At 41.2% G+C, this 18,442-nt stretch overlaps 1 protein-coding gene across 8 annotated transcripts in view; it reads right to left on the bottom strand.

The window, feature by feature from the left end:
* The window catches only part of LOC116976398 (SLX4 interacting protein), a 97,378-nt gene that overhangs the window by 61,699 nt on the left and 17,237 nt on the right, over nt 1–18,442 (bottom strand). For 5 of the 8 annotated variants that reach the window (XM_033026252.1, XM_033026256.1, XM_033026254.1 and 2 more), the window contains 2 exons: nt 10,568–10,657; nt 3,824–3,956 (listed from right to left, as the gene is read on the bottom strand). In XM_033026252.1, coding sequence (XP_032882143.1) covers nt 3,824–3,956; nt 10,568–10,657 — 223 coding nt within the window. The remainder of the gene's footprint in view (nt 1–3,823; nt 3,957–10,567; nt 10,658–18,442) is intronic. The other 3 variants (XM_033026258.1, XM_033026260.1, XM_033026259.1) reach the window with 1 other exon arrangement.

Here is an 18,442-nt window from a genome sequence, read left to right as displayed (position 1 = left end):
TCCATACCCCCTGATCCCTTTAGCCACAAGGGCCACATCTAACTCCCTCTTAAATATAGCCAATGAACTGTGGCCTCAACTACATTCTGTGGCAGAGAATTCCAGAGATTCACCACTCTCTGTGTGAAAAAATGAAGGCCAATTAACCTACAAACCTGCATGTCCTTGGGATGTGGGATGACACTGGAGCAAACCCACATGGTCACAGGACAAGGTGCAAACTCCACACACAAGGTCAGGATTGAATCTGGGTCTCTGTCGCGATGAGCCAGCAGCTCTCCAAGCTGTGCTGTAGTTTGGCATGCAAACCAAACACTAGAGGTATTGACTACAGGTTGCACTTGTGTGGAAATTCACCATGTATTAATATTTTAGAATAAATTCTAAACTTTTTAAAGATGCTCTCAGCTGGCATGACCAAGACTGCTTCCGACTTGGCTTTAGCATGAAGAACAAGGCATGAGAATGAAATACTTCCATTTAAGCAGCACATTCCACAAATGTAAGATACCAAAGTACCCCAAAGTCAATAAAGTACTTTATGTATATAAAAATGCTGGAGAAACTAAGCAGGCGAGGCAGCATCTATGGAGCGAAGGAATAGGTGACGTTTCGGGTCGAGAGCCTTCTTCAGACCCAAAATGTCACCTATTCCTTCGCTCCATAGATGCTGCCTCACTCGCTGAGTTTCTCCAGCATTTTTATTTACCTTCGATTTTTCCAGCATCGGCAGTTCCTTCTTAAACAAAGTACTTTATTTATGTGGTCGCTGTTGTACTGTAGGATATATTGCAGTCAATTTGGGTACTGCCAAGTTCTGTAGAAACGGCAACATGTGAACTAACAATCTGTTTTAAAGATATTGATTGAGTGATATAGATTAGTTGAGATACCAGGTGTGACTCCAACTTTGAAATAGTGGCAGAGACTTTTTATTAGTATTGGCTTATTATTATCATCATGTGTACCGAGATACAAGGAAAACCTATCCACTGAAATCACACTTTAGATAGACACAAAATGGCAGAGTAACTCAGCGGGACAGGCAGCGTCTCTGGAGAGAAGGAATGGGTAGCGCTTCTTCCATACACGATTACAATCAAATTGTACACAAGTCCAACAGGCAGTGTAAAGAGAAGAATACCAGTGCAGAATATAGTGTTGTAGAGTGATAGCATTACAGTTACAGAGAAACTGCAGATGAAAAAAGTGCAAGGGCTGCAATGACATAGGGTGGGAGATTGCCCCCACAGCCTTTGCTTATGATAGGACTATTCAGTACATGTCCACCACCGATTTTCTAGCAACTGGTGGTCTAGCCCCCTCTTTAATCCGGACAAACCCCCCCCCCCCCCCCCCCAGAAGTCTCCACAAAAATGTGGTGCCTAGGCCGAGTGATGCGAGTGATCTCAACCTCATCAGGACATTTGCGCCGATCGGCAGGTCGAATTTGCCCTCTGTGGCCTCAGCAGATCCATTCCCATAACCGACTGCAGAGGCCAACATAGTGGGCCGGTATCTTAGCGCCCCCCCCCCCCCCCCCTCGCCCAAGCTGTGACCTCTGTTGGTCTGGCAAAATGGATAATATAGCAAGGCTCTGGAATCAATGGTGCCAGAACATCCTCCAATCACACTTTTCAGGCCGTTCTTCAAGTACAGGTGCTAAACACTTGAACTCCCCCTCCCATTCCCACATTAACCATTCGGTTGTGGGACTCCTCCACTGTCAGAGTGAGTGAGGCCAACACAAATTGGAGGAACAGCATTTCATATATCGCTTGGGCAACTTACACCCCAGTGGTGTGAAATGATTTCTCTAACTTCAAGTAACCCTAGCTTTCCCCCTCTCTCCATTCCTCCCCAACCCTAGTTCTCAAACTAGTTTTACTGTCCTCCTGTTTAATTTTATTGATTGTGGACCTGTAGTGTAATAACAGGAGGGAAGAAGCTGTTCCTGAATCTACGTTCACCTGAAAGGGCATTGGGGCCCAGGTTGAATATCTCATCCAACAGTCTGCCAATGTAGTACGAGAATACCAGCCTAGACTTAGTCTCCGAAGTTTGGAACCTGCATTCCTCCAACTCAGAGACAAGAGTGTTATAAACTGAGCAAAGGCTGACACTCGGAAACATGATAAGTGAATGATGTACCCACACATTAATTAGATAGATCGCCCCACCATTTCAAAATTATCTTTCTTGAGAGATTGAGAACTAATAAACTGAATTCACGATGAGATAGAGACATTGACTCTACAATACAAACATTCAGATTCCATGTGAATGGAAGATTAGCAGTAATTTGAAGAAACCCGCTGCCGAACATTTATCAAAGCAATAAACTTTACCAGAAAACCAGCACTGCAAACTGGGAACTGCTGATTAAACGTCCATTGTCGATAAGACAGTCTTCATCACCTGCGAGGTTATCTGAGAGGACAAATTCCTTGCCCTGTTATGAATCTATTCGAACTTTGTTCCACTGAAAATACATCTTTTAAAGCTCAGCCGTCACTGGGTGGGTCCACATAAAATTATATTCACAGAAGGAGGCTGTGGAACCACCACAGACAGACACACAAAGTAACCACACTCAATCACAATATGAATGTGGTGGTTAGCCACATCGCAGAAAGATCATCAACAAAGGAACATGAAATGACCATTCAAAGCCCCTTAACCCCTTTGGAGAACTATTGAGCCTCTTAAATGCTACATTTTGAATCAATCAATCATTCAATCATTAAATTGGCTTGCCCCATCTTCATGGCTCAATGTGATTGTGTTATTCAGCATGGAAACAGGCCGTTCAGCCCAACTTGTCCATGCCGACCAAAATGCTCCATCTGTACTAGTTCCCCCTGCCTGCGTTTGGCCCATATCCCTTAATATATTTAGAAAAATATTTGATGTGCACTTTGATAAATCTTTGCATTTACTGTATAATAAAGTATAGTTTATAGCCCCTCTTGCTTCATTTGGTTTGCTTCCAATGCTTTCCCTGTATTCCTATCTCAGAGCTCTGTCTCCATTTTTGTCAAAACAACATTACAGCCCAAAAACCCACCAAAGTTACCTTGATTATACATCCTCCCATCTCACTCTTCAGGTTCAGGTGCTAAACACTTTAACTCCCCCTCCCATTCCCACATTAACCTTTCCGTTGTGGGCCTCCTCCACGGTCAGAGTGAGGCCCAACGCAAATTGGAGGAACAGCACCTATTTGCTTGGGCAACTTACACTCCAGTGGTATGAAATTATTTCTCTCACTTCAAGTAACCCTTGCTTTCCCTCTCTCTCCAACCCTCACCAGATTTGGAGACCAAAACTATACGCAATACTCCAGGTGTGGTCTCACCAAGACCCTGTACAACTGCAATTGAACCTCCCTGCTCCTATACTCAAATCCTTTTGCTATGAAAGCTAACATACCATTCGCTTTCTTCACTGCCTGCTGCACCTGCATGCCTACTTTCAATGACTGGTGTACCATGACACCCAGGTCTCGCTGCATCTCCCCTTTTCCTAATCGGCCACCATTTAGATAATAGTCTGCTTTCCTGTTTTTGCCACCAAAATGGATAACCTCACATTTATCCACATTATACTGCATCTGCCAAACATTTGCCCACTCACCCAGCCTATCCAAGTCACCTTGCAGTCTCCTAGCATCCTCCTCACACCATACAGCGTTACAATTAAAAAAGGACACAATACACAACATAATTCAACACAGATCTATGATTTGACAATAGCTTCCTTTACCCAAGCATTTTACTTTCATTTTACTTTCATTAATGAACACATATAGATTTTATTTTACCTTTTAAGCAAAGCGGGTTATTAGGTGTAAGTTCTTTGTTTGATTTAGTTTGTGCGTTCCGATGTTGTTTTCTTGCTTCAAGATATTGCTTGATCCTTAAGTCAATATTTTCCTTTAAAAGTGTACTTATCTCCTATAGAGAAAAAAAAAGTACAATTATACCTTGCGATCAATATCCAAATACGAATATCCAATTTCTTTCCCTGATGGAAGTCCTCAAAAAACTGTAATACTGAAAATTGCATTTTTACTCCAGCAAAATTCAAATGCGTGATTAAAAAACCTCTGTTGAATAACAATGGTACAATGGTGGATAGATTTTCTACTTTGTAATTCAAGAAAGGAATTTGGGTGTGTGCACCAAAAATTGTGTTTGTACTTCTCCGTGGTAAATTCTCAAACATACATAAAACTTAGAACAGTGCAGCACAAGAACAGGCTGCTGTGCCCACAATGTCAGCACCAAACATGATGCCAAGACCAACTCTCATCTGCCTGCACATAATCCATATCCCTCCATTCTCTGCAAAAGTCACACATTACTCCCCACTTACTGATGGTGGAACATGTGATTCTGTTACATTCTGTTTGTAGTTTGTGTGGTTGTTTGTTTGTTTGTCTTTTTGCACAAAGTCCGCGAGCATTGCCACTTTTCATTTCACTGCACATCTCGTATGTGTATGTGACGAATAAACTTGACTTGACTTGACATGCTAACCCTTTCAATAGACACAAGTATAGGAAGGAACGGCAGATGTTGGTTTACACCTAAGATAGACACAAAATGCTGGAGTAACTCAGCGGGACAGGCAGCATCGCTGGAGAGAGGGAATGGGTGATTATTCGAGTCGACCCAAAACGTCACTCATTCGTTCTCTCCAGAAATGCTGCCTGTCCCGCTGAGTTTCTCCAGCATTTTGTGTCTATCTGAGGTGTAAACCAACATCTGCCGTTCCTTCCTACACTTGTTAACCCTTTCATTACATAAGATTAATTATGTACTGTATATTTTGGGTCATTTTTGGTCTTCCCAAGTCATACGCAATCTACAGTTTAGTTTATTGTCACGTGTACCGAGGTACAGTGAAAAGCTTTTATTGCGTGCTATCCAGTCAGCAGAAATGCAAAAGATGATTGCAATCGAGCCATTACAGTGTATGGATACATGATAAGGGAATAGTGTTTAATGCAAGGTAAAGCCAGCAAAGTCCAATCAAGGATAATCCGAGGTAACCAATGAGATAATCTGCTTTGGAGTGTACGGGAGAAAGCCATCAAGGCCTCAGCAGTACCTGAATTTCATGCAGTTACACTTAAAGCACAGCAAATTGGGCATTTTACTCATAGTTAAATATCTGTTAATAACTGCCACAGGAAATCAGTTACCCAAATCTGCAGATGCTGAAATCTTGAACAAAAATCAAGACAGGTTAAGCAGTATCTCTGAAGGAAAATGGACAACTGATATTTTAGTTGTGATCCTTCTTCAAACAGTTGGAGTCCGTTGTCTTTCCATTCCCTCCACAGATGCTGTCACAAAATCTTTCTCTCTCGGCTACCATAATCACTTTTATTGTACGGACAATACTGTGTGGTCAGTGCTCATCTAAACTGCAAACATGCCGTCAAACACTTTCTTTCTTTCCCCCATTGGCATTGAAACTCGCTGGAATGTCAACCATAACCCAACCCCCTCCTCCCCACTTCCAAATGCATTCTTTCCCAGGGATACCACTTCCCTCTATCTTCTCTGCCTTTTACAATCCACAGACATGCAAACATTTGCTGAATGGAACCCAATTATGGCTTTCTCGATTATGTCTTATCTAGTTTTCTAGTATTTGGCAATGTCTTGCACTGTGGAACTTGGTCCTTTCTATAGATTTCTCAATCTGGAAACAATCTTGGAACAAGGGAGGGGCTGTCTGTGTTTCTGGAATTTAAATAACTTTAAACCAGTACTGTGTAGAAATGATGAAAAAACAAACCTAAAAATAGTTTATTTAAACACTTCCCAAATAAAAGTACCTGCAAGTTAGTCTTTTTTTTTGTAGAATTGCATTGGCATATTTTATTTACATATCATGTTAACATTTTCTTGACTAAGTGGCGTATAGGGGAATTGTGCCTGACCCACTGAATTACAACAGCACTGTGTTCTATGCATGGTTCCAGCATCTGCAATTCCTTATGTCCTCGTGGGCAAGTATCATCAATCAAAATATTACAGAAAGAAATACAGTTAATAATATTTGAAGATTAATTTTATTTTAGTACTGTTTTACTAATTTATTTCCGTGATCATGGCTGATCACCCACAATCAGTACCCCGTTTCTGCCTTCTCCCCATATCCCTTGACTCCGCTATCTTTAAGAGCTATAACTGACTCTCTCTTGAAAGCATCCAGTGAATTGGCCTCCACTGCCTTCTGAGGCAGAGAATTCCACAGATTCACAACTCTCTGAGAACATTATCCTCATCTCCGTTCTAAATGGCCAACCCCCTACTTTTAAACTGTGGCCCCTGGTTCTGGACTCCCCCAACATCGGGAACATGTTTCTTGCCTCTAGCATGTCCAATCCCTTAATAATCTTATATGTTTCAATAAGATCCACTCTCATCCTTCTAAATTCCAGTGTATACAAGCCCAGTCGCTTCATTCGTTCAACATATGACAGTCCCGCCATCCCGGGAATTAACCTTGTGAACCTACGCTGCACTCCCTCAATTGCAAGAATGTCCTTCCTCAGATTTGGAGACCAAAACTGCACACAATACTCCATGTGTGGTCTCACTAGGGCCCTGTAAAACTGCAGAAGAACCTCTTTGCTCCTATACTCAACTCCTCTTGTTATGAAGGCCAACATGCCATTAGCTTTCTTCACTGCCTGCTTACTTTCAGTGACTGATGAACAAAGACACCCAGATCTCGTTGTACTTCCCCTTTTCCTAACTTGACACCATTCAGATAATAATCTGCCTTCCGGTTCTTGCCACCAAAGAGGATTTATCCACATAAGACTGCATCTGTCACGCATCTGCCCACTCCCCCAACCTGTCCAAGTCGCCCTGCATTCTCATAGCATCCTCCTCACAGTTCACACTGCCACCCAGCTTTGTGTCATCTGCAAATTTGCTAATGTTACTTTGAATCCCTTCATCCAAATCATTGATGTATATTGTAAATAGCTGCGGTCCCAGCACCGAGCCTTACGGTACCCCACAAGTCACTGCCTGCCATTCTGAAAGGGACCCGTTAATCCCTACTCTTTGTTTCCTGTCTGCCAACCAATTTTATATCCATGTCAGTACCCTACCCCCAATACCATGTGCTCTAGTTTTGCCCACTAATCTCCTATGTGGGGCCTTATCAAAGGCTTTCTGAAAGTCCAGGTACACTACATCCACTGGCTCTCCCTTGTCCATTTTCCTAGTTACATCCTCAAAAAATTCCAGAAGATTAGTCAAGCATGAGTTCCCCTTCGTAAATCCATGCTGACTCGGACTGATCCTGTTACTGCTATCCAAATGTGCCGTTATTTCATCTTTTATAATTGGCTCCAGCACCTTCCCCACCACCGATGTCAGGCTAACTGGTCTATAATTCCCCATTTTCTCTCCCCCTCCTTTCTTAAAAGGTTGGATAATATTAGCAACGCTCCAATCCACAGGAACTAATCCTGAATCTATAGAACATTAGAAAATGATCACCAATGCGTCCACGATTTCTAGAGCCACTTCCTTAAGTACCCTGAGATGCTGACCATCAGGCCCTGGGGATTTATCAGCCTTCAGTCCCATCAGTCTATCCAACACCATTTCCTGCCTAATGTGAATGCTTTGGATCTTGGGCAGTTCCTTCTCTCCTCCATACTTTGTTCTTGCCATCACTCTGATATAAGTTAATCTTTGTCTCATCTGTACATAAGACCCTTTTCCAGAACTGTGGTTGCTCTTTTAAGTACTTCTTGGCAAACTGTAACCTGGACATCCTATTTATTGCGGCTAACCAGTGGTTTGCATCTTGCAGCGTAGCCTCTGTATTTCTGTTCATGAAGTCTTCTGCAGACAGTGGTCATTGACTTATCACACCTGACTCCTGAAGAGTGTTTCTGATCTGTCGGACAGGTGTTTGGTAGTTTTTCTCTATTATAGAGTGAATTTTTCTGTCATCAGCTGTGGAGGTCTTCCTTGGCCTGCGAGTCCCTTGCGATTAGTAAACTCACCAGCGCTCTCTTTCTTAATGATGTTCCAAACAGTTGATTTTGGTAAGCCTAAGGTTTGGCTGAAGACTAACAGTTTTATCCTTGTTTCTCAGTGTCATAATGGCTTCTTTGACTTTCATTGGCACAACTTTGGTCCTCATGTGCACTTTAACCACATGTATTTTTTTCTATTACAAATCTCAAATTGTGGAGTACAGAGGCAAGTAAATAAATGATGGGTCTTTGCCCCAAACATTCTGGAGGGCACTGTAAATTACAGCAATTACACATTTTAAAAATGTTTTAATGTTCTTATGGCAAAGTAAAAGGAAGCTAGTAAGAAATGGCATTAAGAAAAAGGGGAAAAACGAAATAATCTGGATTTATAAAACTTATATTTTTGTAGAACATAAACCAGTTTCTTACTTCTTTAGTTAGAGGGTGGTGAATCTGTAGAATTATTTGCCACAGAAGGCTGTGGAGATTCTCAATGGATATTTTTAAGGCAGAGCTAGATAGATTCATGATTAGCATGGGTGTCAAGGGTTACAGATAGAATGGGGTTAGGAGGGAGAGATAGATAAGCCATGATTGAATGGTTGTGTAGACCTGATGGGCCAAATGGCCTAATTCTGCTAACATCACATGACCTAATGGCCTTAGTACAGCGCATGAACAGCCCCCCACAATGTCTGTGCCAAACATAATGCCAAGACCACCTCTTTTATAACAGAACAATTCATACACAGTGATTGTTTAAACTATAGTGAAATGTGGAAAATGTGAGTAAATAACTTTTCAGTGATTGAAGTTTGACTCATTTACAGTAGGATTAGCTAAAAATTACAGAGCTGCAGCCTGGAGCATCCACTAGACATTTTATTTACAAGAAAGAATAAACCACAATTGCTGATGTTTAACTGGCCATTGTGGGATTTGAAAAGCCTTGCACCCTGGTTTATGGCCTATATACTGCAAAGAAGCCCAAATGCAGACAGACAGTCTTGAGGAGATGGTCGCAGGAAACAAAGTGGGGCAGAATCCGGTGGAGACACCCTTCAAACAATGAAGGGACATCACCACAGGGGGCTTTTTTTCTCTAATTTTTTTTAGAGGATTACATTTTAATGTATGATGGCACTACAAATAATTCCAGTATATTACGTATGAGGGATTTAAAATAAATCGGACAATTTCAAGATCTCTTTTACCAATCCCAGCTTGTTAGACCATTTTTTTTTTTGACTGACTTGGATATAAAGGCAAATAAAGGAAAGCAACCTATATCCTTTGGATCTAGCTTTTTGACAGTGCTCCCTCTGTTCCTCCACATCATTCAATATTCTCCCATTTACTTTTGGTTCCTTGCCTGGTTACATCTCCCAAATGCATTACATTTCTCTAGATTAATTTTCATTTGCCACTTTTGTCCTGGACCACCTTGCAGTCTAAAGCTTTCTTCCTCCCACTGCGACAATCTACTTCCTCCGACAATCTACTTCACCGTGCCTCCTACATTTAGGACTCAATCACAAATCTATATTAGAAAAAAAGGAAGGAGCATTAAGAAGCTCCACTGGTAACAGTTTTCCATTCACAAACACTACTACATCGGTGAGACCAAGCGTAGGCATGGCGATCGCTTCGCCGAACATCTCTGCTCAGTTCGCAATAACCAACCTGATCTCCCGGTGGCTCAGCACTTCAATTCCTCCTCCCATTCCGAATTCGACCTTTCTGTCCTGGGCCTCCTCCACGGCCAGAGTGAGGATCACCGGAAATTTGAGGAGCAGTACCTCAGTTTGGGCAGTTTGTACCCCAAGCGGTATGAACATTGACTTCTCTAATTTGAGGTAGTTCTTACTTTCTCCTCCCCTTCTCAGCTCTCCCTCAGCCCTCTGGCTCCTCCTCTTCCTGTCTTCTTCCCGCCCCCCCCCCCCCCCCCACCCTCACATCAGTCTGAAGAAGGGTTTCGGCCCGAATCGTTGCCTATTTCCTTCGCTCCATAGATGCTGCTGCACCCGCTGAGTTTCTCCAGCATTTTTGTCTGCCAACCATTATCCTTTTTTCTGCAGGAAGGAACTGCAGATGTTGGTTTATACCGAAGATAGACCGAAAATGCTGGAGTAACTCAGAGAGTCATTAGCATCTCTGGATAAAGGTGACATTTCGGGTCGGAACCCTTCTTCAGACAGTGGAAAGCTTTTCACTGTGTCTCGGTACACATGGCAATAATAAAAATAAACTTAAACATAAACCTTAATTTATTTAACAACCGTGGTGGACAAATTAGATATGTTTGCTATCCAAATTTCATTCCACAGTTTGCCAAAATATCAAATATATATTAGAGAAAGAAGTATTATGTGATGAACCATATCACATAGGTTTCAATATCACAAGAATTGTTGGGAATTCAAGTGCAACTCATAATACTAGCTTTCGAACAATGCTCAAGATTTAAATACTTCATTGTAGTTCTGTTCTTTCCTTGCAGCAATCTGCTTTTTTGATCTAAAAAGTAGATTTTTGTTGTACCTCCTTGTGGTGTTCAGTAAACCAGCTGGTGTCTTTATTTGTTCCCCGAGGCAAAATATAAGGATCCACCAGAACGGCAAAGTTCCCACACTACAAAACAAAAGGAAACGTTACTGATTGTTGCAAGGCACTTACATTGTAGAGGGAAGAAATTGCGATCAGACTTCTGACACAGCTGATTTTTTAATATATACATTTAGTCTGGGATGGTCACCATTTGGATTAAATCAAGATGTATGTTTTAAGTGGAGCAAGTTTACAATAACACACTGAAAGTAGACTTAATTCCACAAAGAGTAGATTTGAAGCATCAGCTACACCCATAAAATTGCAGCAAGACAAAAGTTTTTATTTTTCTTCATTACGTAAAATAGACACAAGTGCAAATATAAAAGTCAATTAACACTACAGATGTTAAATTCTAATTTATTTATAATGCAATTAGTTACATATCAGGGTTTGCACCAAAGCAACTACAAGTCTTAACATCTTCTAAGTCAAGAATATAATACGTAACTGCTAGATTCAATTACTTTCATTGACTGAAATATAATCCAAATTGTTGTAGCTCATATTTCAAAGCTGCTTTAAACCTTTTTGTTCATAATGATCACAGTGCCATTACGTACTGTTCGATTTGGTTCTTCCCCCTGAGCCACAACATTTTTGTGCAATCTTTTGCACCCACACACTAATTATTCCATGTAATAATTTAAAAAATGCAAGAACGTGAATGAATATTTTTGATACATTTGCTATTATTAGCCCCAAACAATGAATAAAGTAAACACCCAGCAATGTTTCATCAAGTCAAGCCCCGAGTCTTTTTTCTATGAAGAATTTTAATTTCGTTGGAGGTAAGAATTGCTATCAACTCAAAGCCAGATCAGAATGATGAGATTTAAAGCAAAACAATTACAGTTTGGTTTGGTTTATTATTGTCACGAGTACCGAGGTACAGTGAAATGCTTGAAAAAGCACATTTTGCCACCAACAAACACAGTGCCCTCCATAATGTTTGGGACAAAGACCCATCATTTATTTATTTGCCTCTGTACTCCACAATTTGAGATTTGTAATAGAAGAAAAATCACATGTGGTTAAAGTGCACATTGTCAGATTTAATTAAGGCCATTTTTATACATTTTGGTTTCACCACATAGAAATTACAGCAGTGTTTATACATTGTCCCCCCATTACAAGGCATGCTCAATTGGGTTCATATCGGGTGATTGACTTGGCCACTCAAGAATTGACCATTTTTTAGCTTTGAAAAACTCCTTTGTTGCCTTAGCAGAATGTTTGGGATCATTGTCTTGCTGTAGAATGAACCGCCGGCCGATGGGCTTTGAGGCATTTGTTTGAACTTGAGCAGATAGGATGAGTCTATACACTTCAGAATTCATTATGCTACTACCATCAGCTGTTGTATCATCAATGAAGATAAGTGAGCCAGTACCTTCCGCAGCCAAACATGCCCAGGCCATAACACCCCCACCACCGTGTTTCATAGATGAGGATGTATGCTTTGGATCTTGGTCATTTCCTTCGGTCCTCCATACTTTGCTCTTGCCATCTCTCTGATATGTTAATCTTCGTCTCATCTGTCCACAAGACCTTTTTCGAGAACTGAGGCTGCTCTTCTAAGTACTTCTTGGCAAATAGTAACCTGGCCATCCTATTCTGTATTTCTGTTCATGAAGTCTTCTGCGGACAGTGGTCATTGACAAATCCGCACCTGACTCCTGAAGAGTGTTTCTGATCTGTCGGACAGGTGTTTGGGGATTTCTCTTTATTATAGAGAGAATTCTTCTGTCATCAGCTGTGGAGGTCTTCCTTGGCCTGCCAGTCCCTTTGCGATTAGTAAGCTCGCCAGTGCTCTCTTTCTTCTTAATGATGTTCCAAACAGTTGATTCTGGTAAAGCTAAGGTTTGGCTGATATCTCTAACAGTTTTATTCTTGGTTCTCAGTCTCGTAATGGCTTCTTTGACTTTCATTGGCACAACTTTGGTCCTCATGTTGATAAACAGCAATAAGTTTCCAAAGGTGATGGAAAGACTGGAGGAAAGACTAGGTGCTGAGAGCTCTCTTATACCTGCATTAAGGAGGCAATTAATCACACTTGAGCAATTACAAACATTATGGTGCCCTGAAATGGGGGGACTATGTATAAACACAGCTGTAATTTCTACATGGTGAAACCAAAATGTACAAAAATGGCGTTTTATTTAAATCTGACAATGTGCACTTTAACCACATGTGATTTTTTCTATTACAAATCTCAAATTATGGAGTACAGAGGCAAATAAATAAACGATGGGTCTTTGTCCCAAACATTATGGAGAGCACTGTATACATCCATATTCCTTCTTATCAAATCTCTTAAATCATTGACTTTTCAGGAATGTCTCAGGCTGTTTTATATTTTTCACCAATAGCCTTTGCTGGAGCAATTTCCCAGAAAAATACTACCCTTTTGCATAAAGTGTGTATAACCCCAACATTATTATATGGTGTCTGGCAGGTTTCCTTCCTTAATCCTCATTTCCTGATATTTACCTTGCACCAAGCCAGTATGGTTTCAAAAAAAAAACCTTCAGAAAAATCGAACTTGGGAGCTACCTCAAGGGCAGAGCACGAACTGGACCCAGTTAAGCGTACGCAGAATGTAACTATTAGGCAGCAGGAAGCGAGTCGACTGATTACAGCTCACATCTCAATTTATACTCCATATTCCCAATGCGCACATTTCCAAAAAATCCTTAGGCAAATGTGTAGCCAAATATTAGGTGGTCCTTTTTTTTCTTTCATGTTATGAACTTTGCAACATTTAAAGATTGCCTAACATGTAGAGTGTATTTGGCTAGAAGATATTTTCCACACACAGCTGGAATAACGCCAGACGCGGATTATATCCTGAGAAATTATTTGAGGGATGGCCTCCCTTGAAGATGTTTTTTTAATATATTGGACCAAATTATAGGGTATTCCCTCAAATCATTAAAGGTTCACATGATAATTCACAGTGAAGTATTTTAAAGTGGAGTGCTTTTCACAATGCTTGAAGACTCATGGAGTTATACAGTGCGGAAACCAGCCCTTCAGCTCAACTTGTCCATGCTAATCAAGATGCCCCATCTGGGCTAGCCCCATTTGCTCACATTTTGACCAATATCCCTCCAAACCTTTCCTGGCCATGTATCCAAAAGATAGAAAAATCTATGAGGAAGCAGTGACTGGTATAGGTTGGTGCAGAATGAAGCCAAGGGCGATTATACCAAGGGCAGAGTCGCTGCTGAAAAGAGCTCAGAATAAAAGAACAATTTTTTAGAAAGAAGATGAAGAGGAATTTCTTTAGCCAGAGGGTGGGAAATCTGTGGAATTTATTGCCACAGCAGGCTGTGGAGACCTAGCCTTTGGGTATTTTTAAAGCAACCTGTACTTGATCAGTGAGGGTGTCAAATGTTACAGGACAAGGCAAGAGAATGGGGTTGAGAGGGAAACTGAGATCAGCCATGATTGAATGACGGAGTAGGCAAGATGGACTGGATGGCCAAATTCTGCTCCAATGACTTATGAACTTATCTTGGAACTGTTGCATCAAGCAGGCACTCATGTCTGTGCCATCTCCATTTTTCGTCCTCAGAGGAGTGGGTCTTTGGGTATTTAGTCTGTGGGTGGCCTTGGCAATGCTGAATAATGCGTGTGTAAAGAAACTACCCAAATACTTGTGGAGACTGGAGCTCCCTCGATTGATGTTATGAGGTAGATCATCTTAATTTGATCATTTGTCATTTGATTATATATTGCACAATCTATATTGTGGCAGGTAATGAAGATTTCACAGTGGCAAAGTAAAACATGTGTCCTTCTATTAATGCTCAGTACAGTCCCTCGCAAGGAGTGACAGCATTGAGTTAGTACAATACTGACACCAAGGGTCTTCCCTATGTGCACGAGATAAAGTTGTCAGCAAAAATTGTGCTCAATTAATGATTGGTTCCAGTTCATGTGTCTGACACTCCAAGTAAGATGTGCCTGTACAATGTGGTAAAAGATTTATGAGCGAAACAGCCAGACAGTTAGGCAGCAGAGTAGAATAGGCACAATAATGGAGGCTAAGATTCAGCATGAGTTCCAGCCACAGAGCAAATGAGAGTTATTTTACAAATGTCTCAGAATTATTGAATTTTGTATTTGGTTATTTTAAACAACAATTTCTGTGGAGAGATTTCAGATACGTCCACTGAAAAAGCACAATGAGCCAGGGGTTTTTCCTCGCTGTGTACATGTTTAGTCAAGTTTAGAGATACAGCATGGAAACAGGCCACCAATTCCATGCCGACCATCGATCACCTGTTCACAGTGTTCAAGAAGGAACTGCAGATGCTGGAAGATCGAAGGTACACAAAAATGCTGGAGAAACTCAGCGGGTGCAGCAACATCTATGGAGCGAAGGAAGTAGGTGACGTTTCGGGCCGAAACCCTTCTTCAGACTGATGAATCACCTGTTCACACTAGTTTTATGTTATCTCACTTTCTCATCCACTCCCCTCTGCACATTAGGGGCAATTTATAGAGACTTATAACCCTACAAACCCGCATGTCTTTGGGGATGGGGAGGAACCCAGAGCATCCTTTGGGAGAACGTGCACACTACACAACACCTGAGGTCAGGATTGAATCCTGGTCTCTGACCCTGTGAGGCAGCAGCTCCACCATTTCACCACTGTGCAGTCCCAAGAGTTGAGTAAATCACAAGGGATAGCCCAACCAATTCAAAAGATCAGTTTTGAAAAAAAAGTTAATTGTTAAGAATATGATGCATTGATAACTTAAAAACACAACTCAATAAACCTGAAGTGATCGTGTTCCGGTTTCAGTCAGTTATTTCACAACAGTAAATTCATCCAGCAGCTCAAATAAAATCCTTGATTAGTTTACCGCTAATCCCCTCCATTACTAGATCAGTTGTATTTTAATCTAAATTGTACAGATAGTTTAGCAATCAACATGGAATTATGTGAAACAGTTTGCTTCTCTCTCTCCCGGAGATTTTATCCAACATCTTGAAAATAATCATTAATGTTACAAATTACAAACAGATGCTGCTTCAGGTTACATTTTAATAAATGGTCATGGAGAATGATAATATTTCTAACTTCCTGGTATTTGACAGAAAAAAAAAATTAGGAAACTATAAATATATATATGCCACATTGGTATGTGGTCGTATCACAAACTACTAGTTAATAGATCCAATACTCACGTTAGTTCTTTACGAACGCTGGTTTCAGTCTTTTACAGATTATTAATGAAAATAGAACAAGGAACTTGAGCAGATTAATTGTTTGGTTCCAGATTTACACAAAAAGTGCAGTGACCCATCTATATTCCCAGCTAAAATGCATGGTGCATTGGCAAACCAGCCAGAATGAACGCAAAATTTAAATATTGCAAATATTGAAACTCAAAACAAAAAGTACAATAGAACTCAGTTGGTCAGATAAATTGTTTTTGCACAGATGCTGCCTGGTCTGCTGAGTATTTTCATTACTTTCAAACAATTGACGATCCACTGACTCTGAAAGAGCACAATGCCTTCTGGAATAGAGGGGAAAGCTCCCAGAGAAGTCTGTCATAGAAACATAGAAAATAGGTGCAGGTGTAGGCCATTCGGCCCTTCGAGCCTGCACCGCCATTCAATATGATCATGGCTGATCATCCAACTCAGTATCCTGTACCTGCCTTCTCTCCATACCACCTGATCCCTTTAGCCACAAGGGCCACATCTAACTCCCTCTTAAATATAGCCAATGAATAGTCAATTAGCAGCTTGGTTCTCTTGTAGGTCCTCGATGAATAAGTTCCACTGGGCTTGCTAAATCAATGGCCAGAGAACTTGATCATGTGTAGGAAGGAGCTGCAGATGCTGGTTTAAACCGAAGATAAGACACAAAATGCTGGAGTAACTCAGCGGGACAGGCGGCAGCAACTCTGGAGAGAAGGAATGGGTGACGTTTCGGGTCGATCTCGACCCGAAACGTCACCCATTCCTTCTCTCCCGAGATGCTGCCTGCCCTGCTGAGTTACTCCAGCATTTTGTGTCTATCTTTGATCATGATCATGTTACCCACACGAGGGAGAATTACAGGAGAGGTTCACAAAACCATTCCTGCACTCATTTCACAAAGTTTGGGAACTTTGGGGTTACTTTGCAGATCACAGTCTTGCTCAACTGCATAGTTATAGATGCTCCAGACTCTCGTGTCAGGGGAGGACATCCTGGCAGGATGTTCATTCAATTAGATGAAAATATGCTATGTAGAAACAAGGAACTGCAGATGCTGGGTTACAAGAAAGAAAACAAAGAACTGGGGTAACTCAGTTGGTAGGGCAGCATCCCTGGAGAACATAGATAAGTGACTTTTCAGGTCAGGACCCTTCTTCAGACTGAGGGTGGCACAATGGCACAGCGGTAAAATTGCTGCCTTACAGCGGCAGATGCCTGGATGGCGGGCTTGACTACTAATCCTGCCTGTATAGAGTTTATATGTTCTCCCTATGACCGCGTGGTTTTTCTCTGGGTGCTCCGCTTTCCTCCTACACTCCAAGGACATACAGGTTTGTAGGTTAATTGGCTTCTGTAAATTATTCCTGGTGTGTAGGATAGTGTACAGGTGACCATTGATCAGAGCGGACTCGGTGGGTCGACAGGTCTGTTTCCACACTGTATCTCTAAAGTCTAAAGCAAATAAATAAACACTGAAGCTTGCAGTCTGACAAAGGGTCCTGACCCGAAGAATCTTCTATCCATGCTCTCCCCCGCAATGCTGCCTGACCCACTGAGTTACTCAAGCCCTTTGTTTTTGTCTTTGCACTATTATTGTTTTATATACATACACACAGAACTTTTGTTGTTGTCTATTATGGTGTTTACTGAGTATATCTGTTGTGCTGCTGCAAGTAAGAATTTCATTGTTCCGTTTAGGGACATATGACAATAAAACACTCTTGATTTTCTGTTTCAAGAAACCTTCCAGGATACAAATTCTGTCTCATTTAAGCCTTTTGCACTAAGTCCTGGTTAATATTGGGGAATTAATGTTACCCACTACGACAACCTGTTGATTTTACATATTTCCGTAATCTGTACACACAAAGAACTGCAGATGCTGGTTTACAAAAAAACCCCATAAAGTGCTGGAGTAACTCAGCGAGCCAAGCAGCATTTCTGATGACCATGGACAGGCAGAGGTTAGAGGAACATATATCTTTCTCTATCCCCTGCAGTCTATTGGGAGACCTATAATGTAAACACATAGTCAAGTGATATAGTCAGGTTCATACAACTTTAAATCAATAAACCAACAGATAGCTACACTTTGCTGAAATAATTACTGGAATCATAGTTTTTTAGTGCAGGAAACAATTTGAAATTTGCTATTATGGTACAAACTGCTCACTAAGATTGCTCCCATTTTAAGAGCCATTTCAAAATTGTACTTTTAAAGTATTTCTTGAATACTTTATTTTAGCTTTGCAAAGTTCGATTAATAGAGCTGAACTGGAATAACTGTTTTAAGTATAGACAAGGAACTGCAAATGCTGGTTTACACAAAAGGGCACGAAGTGCTGGAGTAACTCAGTAGGCCAGGCAGCATTTCTGATGAACATGGATCGGTGCTTTTTCAGGTCAGGACCCTTCTTCAGACTGATAGTACGGGCTGGAGAGGGGGTTTTTCTAGTTTTCTCCCTCCCCCTACTACAATCAGTCTGAGGAAGGATCCCAACCAGAAATGTCACCCATCCACTTTCTCCAGAAATGCTGCCTGACCCACAGAGTTACTCCAGTCCTTTTAAGCATTTTAGGTC

Source organism: Amblyraja radiata, chromosome 8 (assembly GCF_010909765.2).
Source record: "Amblyraja radiata isolate CabotCenter1 chromosome 8, sAmbRad1.1.pri, whole genome shotgun sequence".
NCBI classification, from domain to species: Eukaryota; Metazoa; Chordata; class Chondrichthyes; order Rajiformes; family Rajidae; genus Amblyraja; species Amblyraja radiata.
This window is presented reverse-complemented; position numbering and strand designations above follow the sequence as displayed.